General features: G+C 32.5%; 2 protein-coding genes across 3 annotated transcripts in view; both read left to right on the plus strand.

Moving 5' to 3' along the window:
• Positions 1-20,513, plus strand: part of LOC148279417 (guanine nucleotide exchange factor DBS-like) — a 177,803-nt gene that overhangs the window by 23,181 nt on the left and 134,109 nt on the right. The window lies entirely within an intron of this gene.
• LOC148279420 (uncharacterized) lies at positions 2,782-12,763 on the plus strand. Its single transcript, XM_088229999.1, has 4 exons — positions 2,782-2,998; positions 3,329-3,617; positions 9,832-10,092; positions 11,487-12,763. The coding sequence occupies exons 2-4, from the start codon at positions 3,348-3,350 to the stop codon at positions 12,528-12,530; spliced, it is 1,575 nt and encodes a 524-aa protein (XP_088086125.1). The 5' UTR covers positions 2,782-2,998; positions 3,329-3,347; the 3' UTR covers positions 12,531-12,763.

A 20,513-nucleotide genomic window follows, 5' to 3' on the forward strand; every position in this document is an offset into this window, starting at 1 on the left:
GGCAGGAACTGGAGATGAAGACAGGTACAGGTACTGGAGTGAAGGCAGCTACTGAGGGCGGCAACTGGACAGTGGCGACTTCTCAGGGCAGCTTCTGGATCTGGGGCGGCTACTTCGGGTGTGGCGGCTGCAACGTTTCGTCGTAGACTGCTGGTTGCGGCTGCTACGCTTCGCTGTAGACTTCGACCAGATGGTGCTCCAATGGATGTAGATCTGTAGTATCGACAATTACTCATGTACTGCAACGGTGAAAGTTGATCAGTCTTTCGGTGGTCCGTAGATGCTCGTGGTTTTCGTCAGTTTAAGTCTTAGAAGACACGATTCAAGTAACAACTCGAACTTTAAGATAACTCTGGAAGGTCTTCGAAGATATCGAAGTGACGCTCGTATTTTCTCTCTTTTCGGGGTGCTCGACCAAATGTTTCTTGAAAGCGACTGGTGTTCCTCGGGAATATAGTCAGTTAGTCAATCCCAGCTTCTGACACCAATTTTGTTGTGTCCTAATCTTCTTCAGGAAGGGTGGTGGATGGTTTCTTGTAGAGTTGATTGAGAACACGAGTTTTAAGAATTGACCAATATATTCACAATAAAATATACAGAGTAAAAATTAATTACAACAACGTGACGATGTTATGTCAGCGAGTCCAGAAGAATAAAGATGTAGAGGAGTAGGTCTACGGGGTTTTTATAGCCCGAATCCTGTGATAATGATTGACGTAAATAGTGTTTGGAAAATGCTATTTGTCACGTATACTAACGGATCTTCTTTATCTGGGGTTTTTTATAAGTAACCGCAAAATATGAAATAATATTTAATTAATAGGAAAATGTCTCCAGCATGACGGAAGTGGTATCACGCTATTTCCTGTGGTGACAAGGAAATGGATAAAAGTTTAAGGTTCATAACAGTTCGTAAGAATATAAGGTGAGTCTTTATTTTAACACATCTGCCCCGTCGTGTAATGTCCCCACACTACATAACATCTATGCGTATTATTTTTATTATAGGGGAACTAAAGACATTATGGGTATAGGGAGAATTATTGAGATACGTAAACCTTTTCTCCTCCATTTATTTAAATATTTTCTTACAAAGCATCGACCAATTTATAATTTGAGCCTATTGCAGGTGACACGAACCAACTGACAAAATTGACAACTTTTGTATTTTAAAGTTTTACCTCTATGAGCTTTTTCGCATTTTTTTTTACTAAACTGTTTTAATGTTTTTAACTAACATTGATGTTTTGTACATAAAAAACATACTGATTACAGAAATATAATATAAGCAATGAGTTTACTTCACCTTTAAAATATCAGTTTTTTCATTTAACTGCCAATGGGCTCATTTATTGTATTACTTGGGCAATGCTTATACATGATATATCATTTTTTCATAGAATTGTATTATGCAAATCTACGATTTTTTGACAAAAATGCTCTATGTGAAAAGCGTTAATAATGAAATTGGACAATGATGACTCTGATATTGTTTTACATCTTATGTGAAAGTCTGCTAATACCTCATATTATTACTGCAAAATAATTTATTAAATAAATAAATATACAATAATATAACCGATTTAAAAAAAACCTATAAAGCATTATTTATGTGAAATTCTCTTTGGTTTTAAAAAAGTATCCCTTAAAAAAAATATTTGTGGATTTATAAAATAAATATAAAACAAATATATGTTTTAACCTCCTTTTGTTGTCTCCCGACCGGTTTAATAACTACACAAGCTTTAAAAATATATATCTGAGCATTATTTAATTATAACAGAAAAAGTTACGTTCAATTGCCATTTCAAAGATAAATAAATATATTGTATTCTTTTAAATAGTATTTTATTTTCACAGAAATTTTGACTTATGATTGTGGTTTTTGGTTAAGAACTTTTGTTTCCGTGGTTTTATAAGGAAGTGAAACACAAATATACCTACATACAATTATAATTAATTGGATTACTCCCATACTCGTGTTAACTTCATTATAATGAAATTCACAAGCTATAGTATTTTATATAATACTTAAAGTATTATTTGTATACACCTACATATAAAATGATTATTTATTCTTAATGCAAAATCATTCCGTATCGATTGTTTTATGTAGACACTTCCATAGTTTCGTTCCAGAATGTACTGCGCTCTTAAGAAATATAATTTTACGCTAGCATTCTTGCATAATTAATATCTATTTTTAACATTTAGTTTACCTCGTCATACGTATTCTTATGCCTTGTGTTATTTTTACACTTTCCTTCACTCGTCTTAAATGAATAATTTGTTTTAAAGAAACCCTGATTGAAAAAAAATATTCATAAAATGAAAAATAGTAGTAAGTACTCGTATGTGCTACGTACAACGCATACCTACTGTGTCTACCCAACAACCAACATCACAAGTCAATAGAATGATTGCAACGTTATTGGATGCTTTTCCCCGCTGATCACTATGCGACCTTTATGTTAATTTATTTTTCTATTAATTTTAATCAGTGATGGCATATAGCCACCGCCAAAATATCACTCGCAACTACTACATTCTAAGTAGCTAAACTAGTATCTCTGTTTTCTATGTGTCTCTAATATTTATGTTTTTCTTTGTGGATAAAATAAAATAAGGTTTATTGAAAAAATCCACAACTGATAGCAGTTTATTTTACGAAAAATATTTCTGAAAATTTATATTGATGAAGGAAAACGAATTTGTCTGCGTCTTTTCGTATTTTAAATTTCGCGCCTAACTTTGTACGCATGCGCGGAACATCGGCTGTTCAAGCTCGCAAGTCGCCAGTACAGCGCAGCGTCTGATTTTTTCGACGAAATTACAGAACGCCATATTGGCGTTCCTTCTATCCGTGTGATTTTGCGTTTATTATTGAATAATATGTGCAATTGACTATAATTCGTGTGTTTTCATCGAACGGCACAATACTTCTCGACAGTTTCGTGTAAAAATATACAAGATTCGCGTAGTTTTTGACATCAAAAAGGTAAGTTGAATCGTATTTTATACAATGCCAATATGGCCTAATATTCAATGGGACTTTTGTTCGATATGCGATAATGATTCTTAAAATTTGCTGATAAGGTGGATAATTGCTTGTCTACCAAAAATAAGCTCCTCCTTTTATTTTACCGCAAGAATTTCAAATGCATGGATACTTATTTATTATTCAATGATTTTAACTTGGAAAATATAATATACTATGCCTTTTCGCTATTTATATACTAAACACATTTTTATTTTTAGATGGCACACATGTGCTATCTTAAAATAAATATGTTAAAATGCGTAAAATTATCATTTGTTTGTATTTTAGGAAGTTGTAATGAAATAATATGTCTTACGACAAAATGGATACGAATAATGCCGAGAAAGAAGCGAGTGAAGTGCTTCATTCCTTACTATCTGTGGAGCGTAGGGGCTTGGATTCTAAGGATAACATCATTGTGTCTATACCAAATATGGGGGGAGGGAGTGCTCAGGACTACGCCAACTCCGAACAGGCCCAGTGGCACACGCCCGTTCTCGGACAGCACTCGGTCTTCACGCTGTCTGATTCCCAGGTCATACAGCAAGGGGATTATGGCCAACAGGGTACTCAGCAGGTATGTCAACTTATCCTCCATAATTCACTTAGCTTAATTGTTAGCGACAACTCTCGAATCTTACACAAAGCACCTTGTGTATATTATCATTTTGGGACAGTAAAATTTAGACTGTATAGACACAAGAAACAAACAAATGCAATCTACGCATCATACAAATATATCACACATTTTTTAACAACTGTTTTAAAAATATGTCTGGGGGTTATATTTTGATTATTATTATTATTATTTATTTATTTACGGACAAAGTCCATTATAAACATTACAATTAAAAGAAATTTTTACAAAGGAATAAAAAAATATAAGGAACAGAAATAAGCAGCAAAGACAGATGATAGATTTTTTAGATTAAGTAAAAAGCATAGGCTAACTATACAGATTCTTTAGCTGATTTGTAAAGAAAGACATCCTTACACCATAATAATCAAGATCTTGATGATCGTTCACCCGCCTGATCATTCTGGGCAAAGGCGACTGTGCACCATAATTGGTCCTGTAGTGACCGAGGAAAAGCATTTCATTATTTCTTAGTCTACGGGTGGGAACGTTAAAAAGAATCTTTTGCAAAATTTCAGGGGCATCAATGAGACAGTTCATAATTTTATACATGCAGATTATATCTGCAATGCATCTGCGTTTTTCAAGACTTGATATGCTTAAAAACCTCTCCATATCAGAATATGAATAGTCTCCTCTTTCCAATCCCATCTTCCATGCAATTTTTCTTATAAAACGATGTTGAACTGATTCAAGGCGCTTGATATGAACAGCATAATGAGGGGACCAGATTACAGATGCATATTCAAGAATAGGGCGAACTAAAGAGCAATAAAGTGTTTTAAGTGTAAGCATACTTTGGAAATCAGACGTAGTTCTATTAATAAAGCCTAAAATTTTTAAGGATCTGTTTACTATATTATCAAAGTGTTCCAGAAAAGTTAGTTTATTATCTAGGATCACTCCAAGATCTCTTATAGAGGTGACAATCGAAAGAACTTGGCCATTAAGTTTATAATCAAAAATAAAAGGATGTTTACATTTATGGTATGAAATAATTTTGCATTTATCGATGTTAAGTTCCATGTTATTAGTTTTGCACCAAGTATGAAATGCATTTATGTCTTCTTGGAGTCTGACACAGTCATCAATATTTTTAATTAGCTTAAGTATCTTGTTATCGTCAGCAAAAAGCCAGAATTTTGTAAAAGAAAAAACATTAGCAGCATCATTAACAAACAGATTAAATAGAAGAGGGGCCAAGTGGGCACCCTGTGGTACACCAGAAGTTACTAGGAAGCTATTTGATATGAAGTTATTGATTTTTACACTTTGTTTTCTATGTGAGAGGTAGGATTTTAAAAACGATAAAAAGGGATCTCTAATGCCTACAGCACGAAGTTTAGCACATAAAATGTTGTGATCAACTTTGTCAAAGGCCTTGGAGAAGTCTGTATACAGTACATCAGCTTGAAGATTATTCTCGAACGCTGTAAAAATAGTATCAGTAAAAGAAAGCAAATTGGTCGTCGTTGATTTGGCTGTCCTAAATCCATGCTGCTCCTCAATCAGCACATTTTTAAATATAGGTGTTATTTTTTTTGTAATAATTGATTCGAATAGTTTAGGTACAGGAGATATCATTGAAATGGGTCTATAGTTAGTTACGTTAGATTTATCACCAGATTTGAATATCGGTCTTATTATAGAAATTTTCCAAATATCAGGAAATACACTCGTTGTTAAAGACATATTAAACAGTAAAGACAGAGGCTTGGCAAGACTAGATTTACAATTTGATAGTAGTATTTCAGGAATACCATCTGGACCAATACATTTACCATTACCAAGTTTACTTAGAGCGATTCTGACATCCTCAGCTGACACTTCACAATTATTCAGGTCTACAGTATTAGTATAGCTAAATAAGGAATTAACATTGGAAGAATTATTAACATATACTGAAGAAAAATGCGTTGCAAAAAGATTAGCTATGTCGGTACCATTAGATGCGTGTTTATCTTTAAGAAACATACTTATTGGCAGATCGTTATTGAAACGCTTATTAGAAACAAAACTCCAAAACTTTTTGGGATTTATGGACAACATTGTTTCAGTTTCATTGATGTATGATCTATAACAATTGGATGATTCAGACTTCGCAAGTTCTCTTAGTTGAGAAAATTGTTGATAAAATTTGAGATTCCCAGTTTGTTTATAAAGTTTGTGGATCCTTTTCTTTTTCAAAATCAGAGTCTTTAAATCAGAGCTAAACCATTTTGGAAACTTAGGTTGAATAAAATTTCCTTTTGGGATAAATTGTTCCATCCCAATTGCGACTTTATCATTAAATAAGATGACTGCATCATTTATATGAGAATTGCTTAGAATACTGTTCCAATCAATTTCTGAAAGATATTGACTGAGGCCAGCATAATCACCATCTTTAAATTTAAGATATAATGAGTCATTAGGTTTGAGTAAGTTATTAGAAAATGAATGGCAAATATCTCCAGAAAGTGGAGGGTGATGTTTATCGACTGGTAATAATGGATCAATGGATTCAATGACAGTAGAATTAGAATTATTGCTAAAGATTAGATCAAGGCAATAGTTTGAGCAGTTAAGTATAGAATTCAATTGGAACATGTTTAAATATGAGAAAATGTTAACAATTAGAGAAGCATTTACAGATATGGGGTTTGCCACATTAACGCCTTCATTGTCGTTGATCCAAGTTACTTTAGGCAAGTTATAGTCTCCGCAGATGAAAATAGAGTTAGAAACTACCGATACTTTTTCCACCATGTCAGAATGGGATTTGTAAATATCAATTGACGATGTCGGAGGAATGTAGACACACCCAATTACAAGTTTTTTGTGACCAATTCTAACACACAAATATATTTGATCAGCTACACAGTTTGATGAATCAATTACATTACATGATGATTATTTTTAACTCTTCATTCGTCTGATTATAAAACGATGCATCTCAAAAAAGCTCAAACTGAGATATTCACCATTAAAATGTTTTATGGAATTTAAAATAGAACTTTTCTATATTTACACCATGTTGTCAATGAGGAACTTCAGCCCTATGGGAAATTGGATACAAAAATATTTTCTTACGCGCAGTAAAAATTAGAGCTTTAAAATGTATGGCAAAGTTTCTTTAAAATGTACAAAAAAATAGTTAAAACTATGTTAATAACAACGCACTACTTTGAATGACATGATATGAGAACTGTGAAGGATATCCGGTTTGCTTACCTTAAACGAACCAATCGAGAGAACTGACAGAGAAGAACCTCTACAATAAATACAAATCTTTAAAAAATCATTGTGCTGATAATAGGATATAAATAAAAAATAAATAAAAACACTGAACTTCCTCATTGGCTGGGAAGCCTTATAAAAAGTAATCGTAAATACCATATGATAGATCTCAGCGAGTAGAATATTTTGAGCCGTGTTAAGACAAAACGATGCATCGTTTTGGCATCAGACGGGCGTTTCGAGTGGGCTATGTTGTCACATGGTTTACATAGAATCTCTCTTACTCTCTTATTTTTTTAAATTAATTTGTTTTGATAGCAACATGCTATAGAACAGGGCTAAATTGTATGATTATTGTGGAAAATGCGTTATTAAACAGTATACATATCTGTGTGTTGTATCTTTGTTTTTAAATACCTGTATTTCGAAATTTGCAAAATGCCTAACCATTCCATCTATTCTTTGGTATCTTAATATGTATTAAACTGTGATACAATAATAAATGCAATTGTTTGTAATACAAATTGGAAGACAAAGAAATTATCCGCTGTGGTCCATTGGATGATTTTGCTAGTGTCATTCGCCTGTAGCTGACCTTAAGACTTTTAAGCTGCTTTATGAATTTTTAACTTAAAAAAATATAAACCCAAGAATTATCCTACTACTACTACTGCTATGAGAAGCGCACTACATTTTAGCGTACATTCCTAATTTTTTTTTCTCATTCTGAACTTCGATTGTGTCTGCTTTTGACAAGAACAGATATGAAATTTGGTTTACCTGACTATGCCAAGTCTTTCTTGGCTGTCCTTAACCTATGTTCCCATTATCTCGCCACATGTATAATCTGTTTTACCTTTCTTCCATCAACCATTTGTTTTAATCTACTAGATCCCATCCACTAAATAAAATAATGACTTAAGTGCATTGATAAACAATTGGTTTACCTTAATAATCCTCTTATGTGTTTACAATTTGAAACAATGAAGAGTTTTGCAGAATCAAGCAGGCCTGGCATATATTCTAGAATTGTGCAAATATTTGGTCTGTCGACCTGATTAATAAAAACATAACTGTGCAAATGCTCAGTTAAATATATCGATGAAAACTGCTTATTTACACATATTGGTAGCAGCTACGTAAACTGCTGTATGTTAAAAACATTAAATTTCCAAAACAGCAGACTAAAGATATTGTAATATTATGATTATAAGCATAACTTTCTAATGTCATGTGATTCGTGCGAAGGTTACCAAGTGTAATGATAATTTAAATAAATATCTTTTAAATTATCATCATCACTCCCCTCCATATGGGGCATAGGGTACTGCATCGGTACGCTAAATGCGGTGTACATGAATGTAAGGTGATCAGAGTTACCTTTCAGGCGCCAGTCCAAGAACATGGAATATTGCAGTATCGAACCACCTTTTTAATCTATATTTCATGTTGACCTTCCGAGGAATCGAACCCGAGACCTCAAACATGATCACTCACCTCTCACTTCTCGCCATTTAAAGAACATCATGACAAAAAGACTTCACTTATTGGCTCCATATGTATCAATGTAATATTTAGTGATCACTGTAAAAATAAAATAGGAAAGAATTCATTAGTTGAGTATACTTTGATATAGAAGCTTGTGTAGCTTTGAAACCGGTCAGTAGAAAGAAAAAAGTGGTCCAAAAAAGTTGTTTTATATTTATTTTATTACATATTTATAAATCATTGTGAACCATGAAGGTAGTAGATGCATTAAATCGCGTACATTCATGTTTATGTCAACATGCTGTAAGTAAATATCTAAATATAACAGTAATTTCGTAATAGATAAGGCTTATTGTAGGTCAAATTGTCAATACATTTGTGATGAATTATAGGCTTTTACTAGTAAATTATGGTAATATTCTAAATCTTGCTCATCATAATCTCTAAAACTGTGAACTACAGTAATTTATTCAGACTTAATCATTGACGTATTGTAATAAAATTTCATTTTTCAAATTCAAATGTGTGCCATGCTCAAAATATGTAGTAATGAGGTTGCATCTTCAATTTAATTTTTTGTTAAAGACCATAAATTGCTTTTAGCTATGCAGCAATAATATAAATCTTCTTAAAATAAAAATGGAGACCTTCATGATACAATAGTTAAGAGGATATGCGGTAATTGGAAATTTTGATGAATAGGTATTCGAACATTGTTTTTCTGTCAACTCTCTCGCAGATGTCTCCCCGATACTGTGCGAAAATGACAATTTCACATCGGATTTATTATGCCAAGCTAAAATTGTCAAAATCGACGTTTCATTGCCCCGTTTTCCGCACCTCAAAAATGAACCGATTTTGTTGGTTTTTTAGAAGTAGTATCAAAATGGCATTTTCTATATATGAATAACTATTTTTCAAAAATAGTTATCATATTAGTTTACCGTACGCCCGGAGACAGCAGATAAAACTGGGCGCATTTAAGGGTTTTTGGATGGTTCTAATTCCCGTAGTAAACAATTTATCAAAAAAAAAAAAAACTGTAAGGCCAATGGTAAATCTCCATAGTGTTTAAAAAAATCATTTCCCTAGTGCCATAATCCAGGGAGAAAATACTGGTATATGTTTTTATGAAGAAAAGTGAGACCGCATTGTAAACAACTGGCTTTACACAGTTCTGGGTTCAATTACCAGCAAAATCACAAAAATAATGTAATAATTATTTTTAAGCCTAGGTAGTAATTTACTACTATAATGGAGTATCTAAGCCTACAGAGTGCATAAAAAATCATTAGTCATAAGATAAATTCTTTAAAATTAGAATTATGTATATTTGCAATTTGGTGTATTTTAAATGTGTTATTTTAATTCTTGGTATATTATTGTAAAAACCTAAATACATGTGCAGTAAAAATCTTTTATTAAATATGTATAACTTTCTTTATAGGTAATATGGCAAGGGCACACCATTCAAATAGAAAATGGCAATGGTGTAATTAGTACTGACTCTACCATCCTGCATGAGATGTATCCGATTGTAACACTCCAAGACAACGAGTCAGATCAGGCAAGAGATGATGGAGAGATGCAAGAACAGAAGCCTGTAGTGACGAAGAAAATGGTGGGAAAGAAAAGGAAAAAACCCTGTTCTTCAGGAGATGAAGGTGGCGAGGAAGACCGCAATAAGCTAGAGGACAATCCACTTCAGGTAATTTTATGACTAATATCATTTATCAATAATTAGTTTGCCAATCATAAATGTCCGTTTGACCATTTTAGAAAAAAAACTTTTGTAGAATAACCAGAGTGGAAACGTGATGTCACAAGTAAAAAGTACTGCGGGGATTTTCATAATGAGAATCTTTAAACGATAGTGGATATCAACAATATTTTGAGTTTGTCCAAATTTTTGTATGCAAGGACTGGATTCAACTCCCTGGGGAGCTGTTAATATCAACATATTACAACAGAGAAAAAGAAAATTCTAGAGAAGCTAATATAGAAGTCTAGGCATCTACAAGGCTTATGACCTTTTGAAATTTGGACAGACTCAAAATATTGTTGATAAATCCACCTGCTCCATGAAGAAGTATAGAAATTGAAGAAAAAAAAATTTTTCAGGCGTTGCCTAGTATGTAGGTGAAATAATTCAATTAGATGAATCTCACCCTCATAAATAAAGGTTTCAGCTCTTTAACTTCACAAACATCAATAGATGAAAGAATTTAAGGAATATATATGTTCGAATATGGGCAGAATGTTACACAGTGTGTAAAGTGGCCACTTAAACCAACCAATGACAGGTCATGAGCCGTGTAGATGCCTAGACTTCTATATTACCTTCTCTAAAATGTTCTTTATCTCTGTCGTAATATGCTAATGATAGTGAATATAGAATATAGTAGATTCAAAATAACACTTTACAACTTGCCATGGAGTGAATTTATAAGACTAATTGAAGACCGTTTTTTCAAAACATAATATTTACCCCACATGCTCTAGTTTATATTTTATACATTTAAAGCTAGTATTGAGGTGCGTCGATTAGCTGAAAAATAACTCACCAAAACAATCTAGAATCTGATTTATTGAAATATCAAAGTTCATTCCTATTGATTATTTTTCTAAATATATGATGAGTTTTACTTTAATTTTATGGGTAAATTATTTGTGCATTGAAAACATGTTTTCTTCATAAAATTTTTGTGGTAATCATATTTTCTATATAAATACTACTTTTTAATATTATTTATCAATAAAAAACATGAAAATGACTTGCTTTCAACCATATATTATCTACTAAGGTGCCCAAATAAAATGTAGCCGAGACAGATTTGACAAAAAACAAATACTAATAACGAACAGATACTCTGTGGTATAATAGATCATACTACCATGATTATGAAAATAAAAGCAAAGAATACTTAACATGAATCTAAAATGAACCTATGAATTTTTCTACATATGCAATAACATTAAAATGAAAATATTATTGTATTTAACTTTATTTTCCAATTAAATCATGCAATTTAATGCTTAAGATTTTGCGCAACCACAAAGTCTTTGCAATGATAAAATATTATTCATATTTTTATTTTTCAGGTTAAAATTCGGATGAAAAAGGGTTGCGATTGTAAAGATAGCTGTTACCGAGGATTACAACCGGACAATGTTTACAAGCACAGACTCAATATTGCTGAATTAACCAAAAGTGAACATGACATGTATCTCATGGGAGTGACTATGGCTTGCTTAGCGAATCCTTCGGAAACCTCGAGGCATAAAGCCAGGCGTCGGTTGCGCGCATCCTACGTGTACCAGGGGAGAAGAGTGTGTCTAGAGGCTTTTCTTTATTTAGAGAATGTAACGCATTATCAACTGAAAAGGATACGCCACCATGTGATAACTCACGGAGTTGCTCCGAGAATTCACGGCAATATGGGGAAAAAACCTTACAATACATTTTCTTTAGATATATATAAACATGCCACTGAATTCTTAAAGCAATATTTGTTTAGGCACACTGGCGGGCAAAAAGATCTCAGTAAAACTATTCTTCTCCAGGGAGATTCTAGAAAGAATCTCTTCGACGCGTACAAGGAATACGGGGAAATGCTGGAACCCGGAGTGAAGCTCATGGGCTACTCCACTTTTAGGCACTTTATGAAAGAACAATTTCCTAATGTTAGGTTTATCGGAAAGAAAATAGAACCTGTCAAAGAAACAAATGTCCCTTTCAAGAGCGGAAAATGCATGTCTTACGACAAGAACAAAGACCCTCTCAAAGGGATGGCGGATAAACTTAAAGAAGATGACAAAAGGCTCCTAATTGCCAAGAAAAATAATCTAATGATGCATCAGCAACAGCACCAACAAATGAATCAACAGGTAGTGATCCAACAGCAGCAGTTGCAAGCTGTTCAAGTCAGTCAACAGCAACAGGTTCAGCAGGTCGGCTTACAGCAAGTAGGCCAGCACCAGATGGTTCAGCAAATGACGGTTCAGACGGTGGGAGAGGACTCGAGTTCGCAGCCACTGGAGATCACGCAACAAGTCATACCCCTGACGGTGGTACAGCAACCTCAACAGGCGTACATAGTGACTCCTTTGCAAACCACGGTACAAGGAACCTGGTACAGACACTAAAAGGGTTGCGCGAATCTTCAACACACCAAAGAAACCTGATGGGTTTAGTCTAAACTTTTCTGAAACGCTTTCAGATTGCCATAGTCATTACTCTTAAGTGTGAGATAGTATGCTGATCTATTTTTTTAATGAATGCAAGAAGTGTGAGCTTATTATTCACTTCTTTTATGATATTTGAATAGTTAAGTATCTTTTTTTTATTTTGTTATTATAATATAGCAATTTTTCCCCTTTTTGTTTTGTTCCTATCTTACCTAGTTCTTTTCAAATGAAATTGCATAACAATGTTTTTCTTATGCCTTGTTTTTATCTAGATCTCTCAGTAAAGATGCATTATTTAAGTATCCATTGCTAAATTTTGTAATATGCACATAAGGTACAGAAATCAAAACCAATATTTGTCTTAATAACAACCGTCTTTTTTTTTTTATCGAATCAATAATAGAAATGTTTTTTTTTTTTACGATTTTTTTAAGTATTGAAATTAAAATGATTCATTTATATTTACTCTAATTTTATCATTTAAAGTATAAAAATGTAATCTGCACAATGCATAGTAACCAAATAAAAAACAAATTTTATTTTGAGTGCAAATAACATTAAGATTTTTTTTGTTTATGCGTTTTTAAATAAATACACCAATGCGCCATCATTGTACAAATAATATCTCTAAACAAACAACAAACAAACCATCCCGCCGTTTCTCCGTAGGGGTAGGCAGAGAGGATCTTGGCATACAGACCTCGCTTCCTCTACATTCATACATCTTCTTATGCACGCACGCCGATTATTCCAACTTTTGACATGTCCATCTTCAAGTATTTGATGGACTTGATCGTGCCATGTCTTTCTCGGTCTTCCTCGTTTTCTGCATCCATCAACATTTGCATCGTAGATCCTTTTAGCCGTTCTTTCGCTGTCCATTCGCTCTACATGTCCAAACCAACGCAGCACCCCTTTCTTGATTCTGTCAATAATGCATGTCTCAGCCAATGTGTCAAAAACGTGAAATTATCAGAACATAATAGCTGTACATTTGTTTCATACATTTTTTAACATCACCCTGCCTGGATATGTTAATTGTGTTAAGGACATTGTGCTCACATATAATATTAACATCCTTATGGATTGAAAAATGCTATCGATGTGTAGATATTGTTTATGGAATGTGTCTCCAAAACTTTAGAGGCCTGTTAGTAAAATGAATTTTATTTAAAATATGTTCATCACAATATTTAGTACTTATTCAATTACATCATCATCATAATTCCCTTTCCGCACCTAATTATGCATAGGGCACTGCATTGGTATACTAATCGCAGCGTATTTTGATCATTTTTGTTACATGAAGGTAAGGTTATCAGTCTTACGTTTCAGGTGCCAGTCCAGGGACTACGAAATATGATTGTGTAAAAACACCTTTATGTATAAATATTTCAAGTCAACCATGTCAGGAATCGAACCCGAGACCTTTTGCATGGTAGGCAAATGCGCTGACCACTACACAACAATTACAACCAATTACAATATTTTTAAATTTTGAAGCAAACTAGAATCAATGTGTTTATTGTATGTAAATAGCATTGAAATATACTAATCTATGCGTAAGATCATCACATTGAACATGTCAACTTTTTTTTAATCATTTTACTTGTTATTGTTGCTAATTTTATAGATTAACATATGTATTATTAAGATAATAACCTTATAATATCAGTGTACAGATATAAATAAAAACCCGTTTTTGGAATGAGTTAAAGCTGGATTACAAGGATCAGAACACCATTCAGATTTTGGCTCTGGAAAATACTCTTTCATTTGATATTGATTGAAATCTTTTATTCAAAATAATGTTAGAATAAGTCATAATTTTCATTAAATTTTTCAGTCAGATTCTGCTCGTTCATATAAATACTATGTAAAAATGATCAAAAAGGCTGCCATCACATTCAAGACCACTAAATCTTAAAGAATCTATTAATTTGGTTAGCTGGATGATATTACTTTTAGCAATAAGTCCGCCAAAGTACTTAAATTTTGTACTTCAAGATTTTAAATTAAATAAATAAATTTTCTGATTCAAGAATTCATTAAATTTTTTATTTAGAATATTGTGGATCCTAGTAAATTGCGCATAACACATGTTTAATTTTTATTGCACAAGCCCACAGACTAATTTTTATTGGAAAATTAACCGGAATAGCACATGAAGTAAACATTTGCCATTATTTTCACTCTTTTTTAATATCAAAAACATTTTCATTTAGTGGGATCACATTTTATACTTATTTGTATAATTTTTAATTATACGTCCACCAGTTTCTAGGTTACTACGTCATCATCAGGACTTAAAATTACTTGTCACTATTAATATGCCTAATAAAATATTGAACGAAAAATGAAATAAAGAAAATAGATCAAATTAATGAAATCGGGAATATTTTTAAAAGAGGATTTGAAATTAAATTAAATTTATTATGGGAAATTTTTGATTAATAGCTTTACTAATCTTTCAAGATCGTCTAAACAAAGATGACTTTTCTTAATATGTAAAATTTCTAAGCCTGTTTCTTGATTAAAGTTGTGGTTTTCTGAAAACCTATACATAAAGATTAGTACTGACCTCCGTGTGAAGAGTGCAATATCATAGTTAGACATGTTTTTGAGAAAAATGCGATAAAAAAAAGTTTTTTCTTCGTGATTCAGAGTCTATATTTAACAAAATGTCGTCAAAAATGCTAGATACTGCACTCTTTGTGAGGACGGCAGAGTATAAGTCCAGATGATGAGATAATAACCTCGAGACAGGTTATCGTGTAATTAAAAATAAAAGTTCTTTATTCAAATTTTCAAAATTGGTTACATGATTTATTGCTGAAAGTTTTGTACGTATTTCTAATTCATTTCTTGGACAGTTTTTTGATTCCCGTAATATGGTTATTATTAGTATGTACATATTTTATTATCTGTGTTGTTATAGAACACTCACCTTTGTTTACACTAGTAGAAATGTGAGTGATACTGATCCACACACGTGTAACTACTTTTAGGGTTCAGCGCTTTTGCGACATCTTGACTTCATCAGACTTGTCACCATGTCGCATTGGGGTAACAAAGTTCTATCAAACAAAATATGTATTTTTACTCTTAATTTTTATAGTACATATTTATATTTAAATTTCGGTTCTATCTGCATAAAAATTTCAAAGAAAAACGCCATCATTCCTTTATTATTAAGTTTATTAAGACAATATTAATAAAAAATGTTAGATAAAATAATGTCTTCTTTTTAAACTTTTATGCCTAAAAAAATCATGGATCTACATAAAACTTTGTTTCCCCAATGCGACGACTAGTCTCGTGAAAGCGGTGAAACCGGTCACTGGTTATACCAAATTAGTGGATTTAAATATCACTAATTTTTTATTTCTATAAAATTAAGTACAACAAACTTCCACTAAAAAATTTTACTAGCAAACTTGAATGAAGAAATATTCACTTTACCTATTGAACTACTCAAAATCAGATTAAAAGTATTTTTCTGATTCTTTCAGTAATGTTTATGCTTTATAGATCTGGCAAAAAATTAAATTATGGTGTTTCAGCATATCTTATACGGTTAAGCTACAAATGGCGGTTTTGTGACAAATCAAGTTTTGCCACCTCATGCATATTTTCAAATCTCATATTCAACTCATACGTAAATTAGAAAATTCCACAGAAATTCAAGTTGACACGTCCAATCCGAGAATGCTCCACAGAATGATCTTAGTATGTATGGCAAGGAAAAAGACATTTCTGGATAGTTATTTCTATTAATTTGAGATAAATTGTTTCCAGACTGAACATCGCAAACATATTTATATTATTAATGTTGCAGTTTTGGCCACCATATGGTATCCATATATATTATAATTCAGGTAACACTTGCTAGTAAATTGTTAATTTTTTGTATACGCATGATGCAATATCGTCAGATTCTCTTTTACCTTCTGATCACGTGTTGGTCGAAAACAATATATAATGAACATTTTATCCGCTGGACAAGAAAAAAGCTAGTTCAGTCAGAAGAGCAGGAGATACTTGATTTTTTAAGCAATCTTTAATCTTTCTTAGTCATTTTTTTTAGTTTCAGACAAGGACCACTGGTATGAAATTCTAAAAACACTTTTTTGAAATTCTTTTCCTTGCTATAATTATTAGAACGGTTTGTAGTCAATTCTGCATAATTTGTGCTAAAAATTACAAATGAATTCATTTAACTATACATACAACAGTATATATGATCTTCTAGTTTAAATACAGTTCTTTATATCATCAAGGTGATTAAATTTCATTGAAACATTTGGTAATTTCGGTAAATATCGCAGTATTGATCTTTAACTTTAGAACAAAGAATGCGTGTTTTAACTATCCTAAAAAATTGGAGCCTCAAAATTATTGGCATTTATTACAACAGAGATGCACAAGGTATAGAAATAAAATGGAAGTCTAGGCATTTATAGGCCTTATGACCTGTCATTGGTTGGTTTAAAGGATCACTTTGCACACTGTGAATGGTCACCAACATGCTCTCTGTATCTTTTGTAATAAATACCAATTTTAACTCCCAAGCGGATGAAATCCAGTCTTTGTCAAAGAAAATTAGGACATGCTCATAATATTTCTGTTCAATGTGATTTTTTAATTGCTTGTTATAATATGACTCGGCAAGCCTTGGATCTTAGTTACAAAGAAAAAACTATTACATCATTTCCCCGTAGAGGTAGACTGGGAAAGAACGCCTCTTCACAAACTTTTACATACATTCCTTATTTCCTCTTCATTCATACGTCCTTTCATGTCCGCACGCCTATTAATCCAGTATTTGGTATGCCCGTCTTTAAATATTTATTCAAATAGGTCCTGCCATGTTTTTCTTGGTCTTTTTCATTTTCTGCATTCATCAACATTTACATAAATCTTTTTAGCCATTCTTTCTTGATGTCCATCAGCTCTGTGTCTAAACCAACGCAGCGCCTCTTAGTCGATAATGCTTGTTTCGGCTTTGCTTTTGCATGTAACTCTACATTTGTTCACCTATCGTAGATATTTTTACCGCACTGAGAAACATTCTTTATTGATTTCAGCACAATCTGCTAAACTGCATCAAATAACACCATAGAATTAAGAACAATTATATAAATCTTAACTCTGCTCTTTAAATTAAATATAGGTGGTAAATAATATTTTAAGGTAGTTAAATAAAGATAGAGAACATTTATGAAAAGGAATATGGAATTCCAGGCATTTACTCGGCTATCAACCTGGTTTAAGTGACTGCTTTTTAGCTGTGTAACATTTACCATTTTTACTATGTTCGAATGGTAAATGTAACACAGTATGAAGCGTGATTCCCTAAACCAGCCTACTAGACTTTCATATTCCCTTCTTGAAATTGTTATTCGTCTCTGTTGAAATACCCGTTAATCTTAATAAACTCTAGAGGGTTAAATCCGAAATTTGAACATAATCAAAATATTGTTAGTATAAATATGTAATATATAATAGTTGTTAACACGATAATATATTGAAAGTTTATTTTTGGAAATGCATTTGAGGTCTAAGATGTACAGAAACATTTAAAAGCAAATGATAAATAGTAAGTAAGTATTTTCCTTCTTAAATATACTTTTATTTTATATAAATAGTCGGAGAAGCATTGCTTTCTTACAGACCTCATATTTGTGAAAACTTGAAATTTTAAATAAACCTTCATTTAAAATTTCTAAGTTGTTTCAAGACTGTTGTTATCATATATTATGTAGCTTTAAGTTTAATTTGCATCAAGTTTTACGAATTTTTTTTTATTATCATTTTTGTACAAAAATGTATTTTTTCTGCTTTTAAGACCATTGTATTTTTTAATACATTTTCTTGAAATCACTCTCCTGTACATTATATTTGAATAAATTAATGAATAACAATGAGGCATTTTCTTTCATAAGTTTATTACTAACGTTTCTTTTTTTAATGTACATTTGTTTTATAATCCATTATTCAGAAAGTATAATTTGAAAAGTGTATATTTAAACGGCTAACACACATAACGGAGGTTTGATTTGCGCTTCCTCTGACACGATTGGAATAAATAAATAAATATACTCGTATTTCTCATATGAATTTAAATATGTAATTTACACAAGAAATTCGATTGAATTTTTTTTTATTAGTTTTTTTATTTATTATTAATAAAACATATAATACAAAAGTACATACTATACTTCTTCCCTTCTAGACCATCTGCCGAACTCTGTTGAGCGAAACTTAGACACATGAAGATTTCCTGAGAAACGCGTATTGTGATTGTGAATATCATGACCAAATGTGTATATTAAATTTGTGTGAGCAGAAAAGTTTATGATATTTAAAATAGTATTGATTAAGTCATGCAGTGGCATCACCTTGAAAGGAAGTATTTTTGTCCGTCGGTAGATATCCTTGACATGGGAATCCCATTTCAGTACAATAATGTTTCTCAGAACTCTGTTCTGAAGAACTTGTATTTCCGAGATCTGATTTTTGCTGGGAAAACCCCATTTACATGATAGATAGGATAGGTGGGAAATGAATCAGCGTAGTAGACGGCAAACAAAACGTTAATATTCGACAAATATCGACGCTAAGCTACTAGCTAATTGACCCGTGGTAATGTCACTCACTTCGGATCAGTTCAGTGGTCCTAGGTTCAAAACACCCCGTCTACTACATATTTTCTCATTTCCTAACTCAATCGTTTGAGTACGATTAAAAATGCTTCCGAAACCATAAATATACCTATCATAGGTGTTTGATAATAGTTATCAATAAATAAAGTTGATTAAACACATTTGTTTATTAGTACCTAAATTCATGAAATTCGTAGCTAGTCAGAACCAGAAATTTAACTTGCATAATGTATCCGAAAAGTAAATAAATATCTCCAAATGTGACTAAGGCGGATTCGGAACTATTAGTTATTGCGGATCCCTGGTGCGAGATGGACTATCTCGAGTACGGAGCTCGGAGGCGGCCGCGGCCGTTAACTCCTCTTTAGCCATATATGGAGACCTAAAAATACAAGGATTCCAAGTCCACTTCTGTAGGTAGATACTAACTTAAAAAAACGTTTTTCAATTATTTCGGGACCGGTGATTTGCGCATTCATTTTATAATTATTACTTTTTTACTCCGAGCATCGACAAAATTAAAAAAATGATTCTGTGATGGTTTGGACATGTCGAGCAAAAGGACTGAGAAAACGGCAAAAAAGATTCACGATCGAATGGTTACAGATGGAAAAGCAAAGAAGACATGGCATTACCGCGCGAATTCAACAAATACTGGAAGATGAACATATCGCCGTGCGGGCATGAGAAGATGCATGAATGTAGATTATGCGAACGCTTTAAGATGATATAATTTGTAAAGCTAGGGTTTCCTAGGACAGCGGTGCCCGTATTTTAACGGCCGTAGTGAACGGTGATGCGGTGGACAGCCGTCGTAACGTCGACAAGAGAGTAGTTTCCTAGGGAAACGGTGTTAAATGGTGTTGATAACACCGTTTTCATAGGAAACCACACTCTAGTCATCGTTACGACGTCTTTCCACCGCATCACCGTTCACTATGGCCGTTAAAATACGGGCACCGCTGTCCTAGGAAACCCTAGCTTAAGCGGTGTAGCTTGGCGTTATCTCTAACTGCCCCTACGAAAAAATGACGTTATGGTTTGTTTGTTAATTACATCACTTATAAACTATTTACTTATTCAGTGGTATAAACAAAATTAGTTATTTAAAAATAAATTGATAAGCTGAAATATTGGCAAAACACTTTGACGAATGAGGAAGCTCAGCCCTACGGGAAATTGGGTACGAAAAATGTATTCTTACATGTTGTAAAAATTAGAGCAATAATTTTATTGTAGGGTGGAGTTTCTTGAAAATATATGAAAAATATAATAA

This window comes from Micrasema longulum, unplaced genomic scaffold, assembly GCF_059751315.1.
Source record: "Micrasema longulum isolate JH-2025_06_02 unplaced genomic scaffold, ASM5975131v1 h1tg000725l, whole genome shotgun sequence".
Classification (NCBI taxonomy): Eukaryota; Metazoa; Arthropoda; class Insecta; order Trichoptera; family Brachycentridae; genus Micrasema; species Micrasema longulum.